Source organism: Mobula hypostoma, chromosome 8 (genome assembly GCF_963921235.1).
Source record: "Mobula hypostoma chromosome 8, sMobHyp1.1, whole genome shotgun sequence".
NCBI lineage: Eukaryota > Metazoa > Chordata > Chondrichthyes > Myliobatiformes > Myliobatidae > Mobula > Mobula hypostoma.
In genome coordinates, this window is record NC_086104.1 from 158,919,770 (window position 1) to 158,931,917 (window position 12,148).

The window sequence follows — 12,148 nt, forward strand, 5'->3', positions numbered from 1 at the left end:
TACAGGCCCTTCGGCCCACTATGCTGTGCCGAACATGTACTTTAGAATACCTAGGGTTACCCATAGCCCTCTATTTTTCTAAGCTCCATGTACCATGGAGATGTTACAGAGATGTATTCCAGCTACTGTTGAATCGGGAGCCCCAGGGGTGACCTGCAGTTCTGGGGCTTTGTGTCCGCACCAGACTTTCTTGCTCTTTGTCTGTGAGTGGTGTGGGTCAGGCAGGATGGTGTGTACACCTCAACATTCCCTGCTCCCGAGTGACCACAGCAGAAGCCAGTGATGTTTTCCTGAATCCCCTATCTTGTTTCTCTGCAGGCAGTACGAGTGACCAAGCCAAACATTCCAGAAACCATCCGGAGAAATTATGAACTGATGTAAGCTCTGGGACATTGGATCTCCATTTAGTAACTGTAACTTCCACCCTGCCCTTGAACTCACTCGGTCCTTTTCTGACACCTCTCTCCCCTTTCTCGATCTCGCTGTCTCCTATAAAAATGCTATTCCCTTTCCTTAGTTCCTTTGTCTCTGCTGCATGTTCCCAGGATGAGGCTTTCCTTTCCAAGACATCAGAGGTGGCCTCCTCCTTCAAAGAGCCGGGTTTCCCTTCCTCCACCATTGATGCTGCCCTCACCTGCATCTCTTCCATTTCCCGGACATCCCCGCTCACCCAGTCTTCCCACCGCCTCAACAATGATAGAGTTCCTCTTGCCCTTGCCTACCGCCCCATGAGCCTCTGCATCCAATACATCATTCTTCACAACTTCCACCATCTTCAAAGGGATCCTACCACTAAACATCTTTACTTCCCTGCCCCCCCCACAATTCTCCACTTTCTGCAGGGATTGCTCCCTCTGTGATTCCCTTGTCCATTTGTCCCACCCCACTAATCTCCCTCCTGGCACAAATTCCTGCAAGTGACAGAAATGCTATACCTGCCCATTCACCTGACCTGCTGAGTTCCTCCAGGATTTTGTGTGTGTTACTCTAGTTTTCCAGCATCGGCTGAATCTCTTGTGTATAAGGGAGAATTCTGTTGGAATGTGCTCTGTACTTAACTGTTGTAGTGACATTGCTCATTTCTGTCTCCTAAATTTTTAACTACCTGATGATTGATATAAAAACAGGAAATGTTCGGCAGGCCAGTTGGCGTCTGCGGCAAGAACATTATAATCTTTCAGATGAACACATTTCCGAACAGCTTTTCAGCGAATGAGGTACCACCCATCCCTGGCAGGGCGTTCTGCACACCTACCACTCTTTGTGTTTTTAAAAAAAACACAAAACAAACTACCTCTGACTCCCCCCCCCCCACCCCAATAATTTCCTCCAATCAGTTTAATTGCCTCGTATTAGCCATTTCCGCTCTGGGAAAAAATCTCTGCCTGTCCACTTGATCTATGGCTCTTATGATCCTGTATACCTTTATCAAGTCACCTGTCATCCTCCTTCACTCCAAAGAGAAAAGCCCTCGCTCACTCAGCCTATCCTCATAAGACATGCTCTCTAATCCAGGCAGCATCCTGGTAAATCTCCTCTGTACGCTCACTAAAGCTTCCACATCCTTCCTACTGAACAGATGTAGAGACCCTTCTCAGGACCCAACTGAAGGATACACCAGGTGAAAGCGTAACACTTTGACATAAAACGAATCGTAATAAATCCAAAAGATTATATACACATTTTAATCATCTGTACAGCGTCTTGATTGCTCTGACAACACCTGTAAACCCACCCTCGTGTCTTTAAGACACGATGCTCCACATGTGTCAATTATTTCTAATCTGAGTATGAGATGAACACCATTTCCTTTTCTTTGCTCATGGTGCAGACTGCAATGATTGATCATGTCTTGTCCTTTCTGTCTTTGTCCAGGGAGAGTGAAAAGACCAAGCTCCTGATTGCAGCTCAGAAACAGAAGGTGGTGGAGAAGGAAGCAGAGACCGAACGGAAGAAAGCTCTCATTGGTCAGTACATACCAGGGTTCAGGATCTCCCCGTACCTAATCCCTCTGCAACACCCACAAAATGCTGCAGCGACTCAGCAGGTCGGGCAGCATCGATGGCAGAGGTTCCCAAACTTTTTTTATGCCAACACGAGGAATTCTGCAGACGCTGGAAATTCAAGCAACACACATCAAAGTTGCTGGTGAACGCAGCAGGCCAGGCAGCATCTCTAGGAAGAGGTACAGTCGACGTTTCAGGCCGAGACTCTTCGTCAGGACTAACTGAAGGAAGAGTGAGTAAGAGATTTGAAAGTGGGAGGGGGAGGGGAGATGCAAAATGATAGGAGAAGACAGGAGGGGGAGGGATGGAGCCAAGAGCTGGACAGGTGATTGGCAAAGGGGATACGAGAGGATCATGGGACAGGAGGCCCAGGGAGAAGGAAAAGGGGGAGGGGGGAAAAAACCCAGAGGATGGGCAAGGGGTATAGTCAGAGGGAGAAAAAGGAGAGTGAGAGAAAGAATGTGTGTATATAAATAAATAATGGATGGGGTACGAGGGGGAGGTGGGGCATTAGCAGAAGTTAGAGAAGTCAATGTTCTTGCCATCAGGTTGGAGGCTACCCAGACGGAATATAAGGTGTTGTTCCTCCAACCTGAGTGTGGCTTCATCTTTACTGTAGAGGAGGCCGTGGATAGACATGTCAGAATGGGAATGGGACGTGGAATTAAAATGTGTGGCTACTGGGAGATCCTGCTTTCTCTGGCGGACAGAGCATAGGTGTTCAGCAAAGCGGTCTCCCAGTCTGCGTCGGGTCTCGCCAATATATAGAAGGCCACATCGGGAGCACCGGACGCAGTATATCACCCCAGCCGACTCACAGGTGAAGTGTCGCCTCACCTGAAAGGACTGTCTGGGGCCCTGCATGGTGGTAAGGGAGGAAGTGTAAGGGCATGTGTAGCACTTGTTCCGCTTACTAGGATAAGTGCCAGGAGGGAGATCAGTGGGGAGGGATGGGGGGAACGAATAGACAAGGGAGTCGCGTAGGGAGCGATCCCTGCGGAAAGCAGAGAGAGAAAGCAGGATCTCCCAATGGCCACACATTTTAATTCCACATCCCATGCCCATTCTGACATGTCTATCCACGGCCTCCTCTACTGTAAAGATGAAGCCATACTCAGGTTGGAGGAACAACACCTTATATTCTGTCTGGGTAGCCTCCAACCTGATGGCAAGAACATTGACCTCTAACTTCTGCTAATGCCCCACCTCCCCCTCGTACCCCATCTGTTATTTATTTATATACACACATTCTTTCTCTCTCTCTCTCTCTCTCCTTTTTCTCCCTCTGTCCCTCTTGCCCATCCTCTGGGTTCCCTCCCCCTTGTCTTTCTCCCTGGGCCTCCTGTCCCATGATCCTCTCGTATCCCCTTTTGCCAATCACCTGTCCAGCTCTTGGCTCCATCCCTCCCCCTCCTGTCTTCTCCTATCATTTTGGATCTCCCCCTCCCCCTCCCACTTTCAAATCTCTTACTAACTCTTCCTTCAGTTAGTCCTGACGAAGGGTCTCGGCCTGAAACGTCGACTGTACCTCCTCCTAGAGATGCTGCCTGGCCTGCTGCGTTCACCAGCAACTTTGATGAGTGTTTTTTTTATGCCACTCTGTTTTTGAGTACCTACCTTCTTGTACCAATATCCCAACCTTTTGCTAGGTATGAACGTGAAGCAGCTGGACCTAGGTTAGTCCCTCAGTACGATTCAGACTCGCTATCATCTTCCACTTGAACAAAGACCCTACACAATGATCAATTCTAGTATTGGAGCTGTCTGTCTGACTGTCCCAGAGTTTCAGACAGATATGAAAAAGACTGCAGATGCTGAAAACAAAGTGTCCGGAGAGCTGACCAGTCTGGTGCTCAAAGTGTCCGGAGAGCTGACCAGTCTGGTGCTCAAAGTGTCCGGAGAGCTGACCAGTCTGGTGCTCAAAGTGTCCGGAGAGCTGACCAGTCTGGTGCTCAAAGTGTCCGGAGAGCTGACCAGTCTGGTGCTCAAAGTGTCCGGAGAGCTGACCAGTCTGGTGCTCCCTCTCCTCAGCATGTCTGCTCATTATTTATATTATCTGCAATTACTTGTGAGGTCATGGAAAACATAAAAGCTGCGATACTGTGATCAGGCTCCACGTGAGGGCAATGTGCCAAAGAGCAGTCACGGGGTCACACAGCACACGCTAGCAGTATGAAACTAAAAGTTATGAGGTAAAGAATTGCTATAAAACAGGACACTATTACAGAACTGGAACCCTCTACTCCTCCTTTGCCTTCCCCTCCACCTTCCTTTTCTCCCAAGGTCCACTGTCCTCTCCTATCAGATTCCTCCTCCTTTTTTCAGCCCTTCACCTCTTCCCGCTAACACCTCCCAGTTTCTCACTTGACATGCCCCTCCCCTTCACCTGGTCTCACCTGTCACCTGCAAGCGCTGTCATGCCTCTACACCAACAAAGCATGTCCCCAGTTACTAACCCTAACCTGTATCTACACCAACGAAGCATGCCCCCAGTTACTAACCTTAACCTGTATCTACACCAACGAAGCATGCCCCCAGTTACTAACCTTAACCTGTATCTACACCAACGAAGCATGCCCCCAGTTACTAACCTTAACCTGTATCTACACCAACGAAGCATGCCCCCAGTTACTAACCTTAACCGTATCTACACCAACGAAGCATGCCCCAGTTACTAACCTTAACCGTATCTACACCAATGAAGCATGCCCCCAGTTACTAACCTTAACCTGTATCTATACCAACGAAGCATGCCCCCAGTTACTAACCTTAACCGTATCTACACCAATGAAGCATGCCCCCAGTTACTAACCTTAACCTGTATCTATACCAACGAAGCATGCCCCCAGTTACTAACCTTAACCGTATCTACACCAATGAAGCATGCCCCCAGTTACTAACCTTAACCTGTATCTACACCAACGAAGCATGCCCCCAGTTACTAACCTTAACCTGTATCTACACCAACGAAGCATGTCCCCAGTTACTAACCTTAACCGTATCTACACCAACGAAGCATGCCCCCAGTTACTAACCTTAACCGTATCTACACCAATGAAGCATGCCCCCAGTTACTAACCTTAACCTGTATCTACACCAATGAAGCATGCCCCCAGTTACTAACCTTAACCTGTATCTACACCAATGAAGCATGCCCCCAGTTACTAACCTTAACCGTATCTACACCAACGAAGCATGCCCCCAGTTACTAACCTTAACCGTATCTACACCAATGAAGCATGCCCCCAGTTACTAACCTTAACCGTATCTACACCAATGAAGCATGCCCCAGTTACTAACCTTAACCGTATCTACACCAATGAAGCATGCCCCCAGTTACTAACCTTAACCTGTATCTACACCAACGAAGCATGCCCCCAGTTACTAACCTTAACCTGTATCTACACCAACGAAGCATGCCCCCAGTTACTAACCTTAACCGTATCTACACCAATGAAGCATGCCCCCAGTTACTAACCTTAACCTGTATCTACACCAATGAAGCATGCCCCCAGTTACTAACCTTAACCTGTATCTACACCAACGAAGCATGCCCCCAGTTACTAACCTTAACCAATATGCCTTTGGACTGAGGGAGGAAGCCCGTGCGGTCGTGGAGAGAACATACAAATTCCTTACAGACAGCAGTAGGAATTGAACCTGGGTTGCTGGCGCTGTAAAGTGCTGGCTAACCACTAACCTACTGTGCTGTCAAACATTCAAATTAGTCTTTTTAAATAAAACTATTTTAAAAAGTTTCACATTTTAAACATTTGAAACAGGAAAGATTCTAGCAAGGATAAAGTAGTGGCTGATCGGCAGGAGGCAAAGAAAGGGAATAAAGGGAACCTCTTCTGGTTGACTGCCGGTGACTGGTAGTGTTGACAGGGGTCTGTGTTGGGAGCAATTCATTTTGTGTTATACATCAGTGAGTTAGATGACGGAATTGGTGGCTTTGTTACAAAGTTTGCAGACGATATGAAGATGGGTAGAGGGGTAGGTAGTTTTGAGGAAGTAGGGAGGCTACAGAAGGACTTGGGCAGATTAGAAGAATGGGCAAAGAAATGGCTAATGGAATAGTGTTAGGAAGGGTATGGTCATACACTTTGGTAGAAGGAACAACAAGGTTGATTATTTTCTAAATGGAGAGAAAATACAATAACTGAGATGCAAAGGAACTTGGGCATCCTTGTGCAGGATTCCATAAAGGTTAATTTGCAGGTTGAGTCTGTGGTGAGGAAGGCAAATGCAATGTTAGTATTCATTTCAAGAAGACTGGAATATGAAAGCAAGGATGTAATGTTGAGACTTTATAGAGCACTGGTGAGGCCTCACTTGGAGTATTGTGAGCAGTTTTGGGCCCCTTAGAAACAATGTTCTGACATTGGAGAGGGTTCAGAGGAGGTTCACAAAAATTATTCTAGGATTAAACAGCTTGTCATGTGAAGAGCGTTTGATGGCTTAGGACCTGTATTCACTAGAATTCAGAAGAAAGAGGGGTGACCTCATTGAAATCTATCGAATGGTGAAAGACCTTGATAGAGTGGATGTGGAGAGGATGTTTCCTATGGTGGGAGAGTCTAAGACGAGAGGACACAGCCTCAGGATAGAGGGATGTCCTTTTAGAATGGAGATGAGGAATTTCTGTAGCCAGAGAGTGGTGAATCTGTGGAATTCTTTGCCACAGGTAGATGTGGAAGCCAAGTCTTTTTGTATACTGAAGGCAGAGGTTGGTCAGGGAATAAAGGGTTACAGGGTGAAGGCAGGAGATTGGGGCTGAGAGGAAAATCGGATCAGCCATAATGAAATGGTGGAGCAGACTCATTGAGCTAAATGGCCTGATTTTGCTCCTACCTGTTATGATCTTATGGGATCTGAATGTGAGCAACAGGGCCTGTGAAGACTTGATCAGCTTTAGCTAAGGCTAGGCCAAGTAGTCTGGCTGAGGTTGTGTTGGTTGTTAATGCAACAACGCCTTTCAGCGTATGTTGCACAGTTCCATGCACACACGATAAATAAACCTCAATCTGACCATGCTTTTGTTCTGAAATGTGACAGACAAGATGGTATCTGTGCTGTTAGCTTTGATCAGAGATGTATCCCCGCTACTGTAACCTCAACCTCTCCACACTGTCTTGCAGAGGCCGAGAAGATCGCACAAGTGGCTGAAATCAAGTTTGCTCAAATGATCATGGAAAAGGAAACTGAGAAACGGATTTCGGAGATTGAAGGTGGGTGTAATGTCTCGTGCCACAGCTCCTGTCAGGCAGGAAAGCCCCAGGACATCTCGCACCACACTGCACACTCTTCAGCTGTGACAGCAGGTTGGGCACTCGCTGGGTCACCAGATTTCACGTCCGGCGATGGGAATCCCGCCTCACTGCTTCTGTTGTGTCATCAACCTTTGGAGCGGCTGGAGGGAGGAGGAGTCAGTGGGGTTTAGTGGCTGCAGACGGAGGAACAAACCTGTGTGTGTGTGTGTGTGTGTGTGTGTGTGTGTATACGTACATGGTCTTGTAATGCTACGCTCACCCCCATGTCTTCTGTCTCACCTTCCTCCCTCCCACAGATGGAGCCTTCCTCGCACGGGAAAAAGCTCGAGCTGACGCGGACTTTTACACAGCCAAACGAGTGGCTGAGGCAAACCGGGTGAGAACCTGGGGTGAGGGGAGGGAACTAGATGGGCTGTGGCAGCATGCGGTGGGGGGGTGGGGCAGCATGCGGTGGGGGGGGTGGAAGATCAGACACAAGAGAAGTAGGGTGAGGGGGGAGAACAGGATGAGGTGGGGAAGGAGGGAAGCTGGTCACTGTACTGAGGAAGGGCACAGACTCCCGGGAGAGGGAGGGTTCCTGTATTGTGGAGGGGAGCAGCCTCAAGGGAAGAGGGAGGGTCACTGTGCTGGAGGAGGGGGAGCAGCCTTGAACATTTGGGTGGATGAAGAGTTTGCATCCTAGTTTTCTGTGTTTCTCAGCCTAACAAACAGGACGTTGAGTGAAAACCTTCCCAGCAGAGGGACTGTGGGGATCCCGGGGAAGGGCACCCCAGGTGAGGGGCATGGGGACCCCGCTGGTGGAGGGACCGTAGGGACCCCGGGGGAAGGGACCGTGGGGACCTTGCGGGCGGAGGGACCGTAGGGACCTCACGGGCGGAGGGACCGTGGGGACCTCGCGGGCAGAGGGACCGTGGGGACCCCGGGGGAAGGGACCATGGGGACCCCACTGGCAGAGGGACCGTGGGGACCCCAGCGGCGGAGGGACCGTGGGGACCTCGGGGGCAGAGGGACCATGGGGACCCTGGGGGCGGAGGGACCGTGGGGACCAACTGAAGGGATTAAAGGCAGATAAATCCCCAAGGCCAGATGGTCTGCATCCCAGAGTGCTTAAGGAAGTAGCCCAAGAAATAGTGGATGCATTAGTGATAATTTTTCAAAACTCTTTAGATTCTGGATTAGTTCCAGAGGATTGGAGGGTGGCTAATGTAACCCCGCTTTTTAAAAAAGGAGGGAGAGAGAAACCGGGGAATTATAGACCGGTAAGCCTGACATCGGTGGTGGGGAAACATGTGATAACAGCACATTTGGAAAGAGGTGAAATCATCGGACAAAGTCAGCATGGATTTGTGAAAGGAAAATCATGTCTGACGAATCTCATAGAATTTTTTGAGGATGTAACTAGTAGAGTGGATAGGGGAGAACCAGTGGATGTGGTATATTTGGATTTTCAAAAGGCTTTTGACAAGGTCCCACACAGGAGATTAGTGTGCAAACTTAAAGCACATGGTATTGAACTGGATAGAGAATTGGTTGGCAGGCAGGAAGCAAAGAGTGGGAATAAACGGGACCTTTTCAGAATGGCAGGCAGTGACTAGTGGGGTACCGCAAGGCTCAGTGCTGGGACCCCAGTTGTTTACAATATATATTAATGATTTAGATGAGGGAATTAAATGCAGCATCTCCAAGTTTGTGGATGACACAAAGCTGGGCGGCGGTGTTAGCTGTGAGGAGGATGCTAAGAGGTTGCAGGGTGACTTGGATAGGTTAGGTGAGTGGGCAAATTCATGGCAGATGCAATTTAATGTGGATAAATGTGAGGTTATCCACTTTGGTGGCAAGAACAGGAAAACAGCTTATTATCTGAATGGTGGCCGATTAGGAAAAGGGGAGGTGCAACGAGACCTGGGTGTCATTGTACACCAGTCATTGAAAGTGGGCATGCAGGTACAGCAGGCGGTGAAAAAGGCGAATGGTATGCTGGCATTTATAGCAAGAGGATTCGAGTACAGGAGCAGGGAGCTACTGCTGCAGTTGTACAAGGCCTTGGTGAGACCACACTTGGAGTATTGTGTGCAGTTTTGGTCCCCTAATCTGAGGAAAGACATTCTTGCCATAGAGGGAGTACAAAGAAGGTTCACCAGATTGATTCCTGGGATGGCAGGACTTTCATATCATGAAAGACTGGATGGACTAGGCTTATACTCTCTGAAATTTAGAAGGTTGAGGGGGAATCTTATTGAAACGTATAAAATCCTAAAGGGATTGGACAGGCTAGATGCAGGAAGATTGTTCCCGATGTTGGGGAAGTCCAAAACGAGGGGTCACAGTTTGAGGATAAAGGGGAAGCCTTTTAGGACCAAAATGAGGAAAAACTTCTTCACACAGAGAGTGGTGAATCTGTGGAATTCTCTGCCACAGGAAACAGTTGAGGCCAGTTCATTGGCTATATTTAAGAGGGAGTTAGGTATGGCCCTTGTGGCTAAAGGGATCAGGGGGTATGGAGAGAAGGCAGATACAGGGTTCTGAGTTGGATGATCGGCCATGATCATACTGAATGGCGGTGCAGGCTCGAAGGGCTGAATGGCCTACTCCTGCACCTATTTTCTATGTTTCTATGACCCAGGGGGAAGGACTGTGGGGACCCCGGCGATAGAGGGGCTGTGGGGATCCCGGCGACAGAGGGGCTGTGGGGACCCCGGCGACAGAGGGGCTGTGGGGACCCCGGCGACAGAGGGGCTGTGGGGACCCCGGCGACAGAGGGAGCGCCGGGAATCGAGATGCTCTGTTATTTTTTTTTCTCTCCATTTGGCAGATGGTGTCTTTCCAAATACTCAAACAATTCTGTTCTAACATTCATCTGTCTAATTAGTGTCTAAAGGTCAGCCATTAAGCCCAGATGTAAATCTGGGCTAAAAATCAAACATAAAGCCCAAAAACAGTGAAAGCAGTGGAATGCCTTAAAGTCCCCCAGTTTAGATTTCAGAGTTAAATTTATTTATTACACTTACATTCAAAATGTACCATGAAATGTATCATTTGCGTCGACAATCAACACAATTAAGGGTGTGCTGGGGGCAGTCCCCATTCTGGTGCCAACATAGCATGCTGATAATGTTCAGTAGTACAACACAGAGCACAACAATAGTGTAACAAGGCCTTGCCCTCTCTCCCTGCACATACACGGTCCCCTAACCCCATGAGAGGCCATCTTCAGCACAGACACTGGACCGTGACTTCCAGACATTCGCAGACCAGGGGTCCAGCCGTCAGGACTTGACTCGACATCCGATTGACCTTTGAGCATTGAACCAGATCCCTGATGTTCGTTGAAGAACAGAGTCCACCTTCCTTGCCCACGAGGCCAGCCCTACCGCTGTGCGGCCAGCTATCCTTTGAGATGGCCTGGGAAACCAATCAGTCCAAGCTGCAATGCATCTCACCAAAAAACTCTGGCCAACTCTGTAGGTCCCCAGTGAGAAATATCCTGATGGGTTGCATCACAGCCTGGTATGGAAACGCTAATGCCCAGAAATGGAAAGGTCTACAGAAACTGGTGGATACAACCTAGTCTATCACAGACAAAGCCATCTCCACCATTGAGTGCATCTACAAGGAACATTGCCACAAGAAAGCAGCATCCATCATCAAAGATCCCCACCATCCAGGCCATGCTCTCTTTTTGTTCGCACCATCAAGTAGGAAGTACAGAAGCCTTTGGTCCCACACCGCCAAGTTCAGGAATAGTTATTACCCCTCAACCATCAGGTCCCACACCACCAGGTTCAGGAACAGTTATTACCCTACAACCATCAGGTCCCACACCACCAGGTTCAGGAACAGTTATTACCCCTCAACCATCAGGTCCCACACCACCAGGTTCAGGAACAGTTATTACCCTCAACCATCAGGTCCCGCACCACCAGGTTCAGGAACAGTTATTAACCCTCAACCATCAGGTCCCGCACCACCAGGTTCAGGAACAGTTATTACCCTCCAACCATCAGGTCCCACACCACCAGGTTCAGGAACAGTTATTACCCCTCAACCATCAGGTCCCACACCACCAGATTCAGGAACAGTTATTACCCCTCAAACATCAGGTCCCACACCACCAGGTTCAGGAACAGTTATTACCCCTCAAACATCAGGTCCCACACCACCAGGTTCAGGAACAGTTATTACCCCTCAAACAATCAGGTCCCACACCACCAGGTTCAGGAACAGTTATTACCCCTCAACCATCAGGTCCCACACCACCAGGTTCAGGAACAGTTAATACCCTCAGACATCAGGTCCCACGCCACCAGGTTCAGGAACAGTTATTACCCCTCAACCATCAGGTCCCACACCACCAGGTTCAGGAACAGTTATTACCCCTCAACCATCAGGTCCCACACCACCAGGTTCAGGAACAGTTATTACCCCTCAACCATCAGGTCCCACACCACCAGGTTCAGGAACAGCTGTTACCCCTCAACCATCAGGTCCCACACCACCAGGTTCAGGAACAGTTATTACCTCTCAACCATCAGGTCCCACACCACCAGTTTCAGGAACAGTTATTACCCCTCAACCATCAGGTCCCACACCATCAGCTTCAGGAACAGTTATTACCCTACAACCATCGGGTCTCACACCACCAGGTTCAGGAACAGTTATTACCCTGCAACCATCAGGTCCCACACCACCAGGTTCAGGAACAGTTATTACCCCCTGAAACATCAGGCTGCTGAACTGGTGTGGATAACTTTACTCACTTCTACTCTGAACTGACTCTTATGACCTACAGACTCACTTTCAGAGATTTTACAGCTTGTATTCTCAGTATTATTTTTTATTTGCACAGTTTGTTGTCTTTTGCACATTAGT

General features: G+C 48.8%; 1 protein-coding gene across 2 annotated transcripts in view; it reads left to right on the forward strand.

The window, feature by feature from the left end:
* The window catches only part of LOC134351127 (erlin-2-B-like), a 37,002-nt gene that overhangs the window by 21,479 nt on the left and 3,375 nt on the right, over nucleotides 1-12,148 (forward strand). For both annotated transcript variants that reach the window (XM_063057231.1, XM_063057232.1), the window contains exons 8-11: nucleotides 319-377; nucleotides 1,876-1,967; nucleotides 7,148-7,237; nucleotides 7,576-7,655. In XM_063057231.1, coding sequence (XP_062913301.1) covers nucleotides 319-377; nucleotides 1,876-1,967; nucleotides 7,148-7,237; nucleotides 7,576-7,655 — 321 coding nt within the window. The remainder of the gene's footprint in view (nucleotides 1-318; nucleotides 378-1,875; nucleotides 1,968-7,147; nucleotides 7,238-7,575; nucleotides 7,656-12,148) is intronic.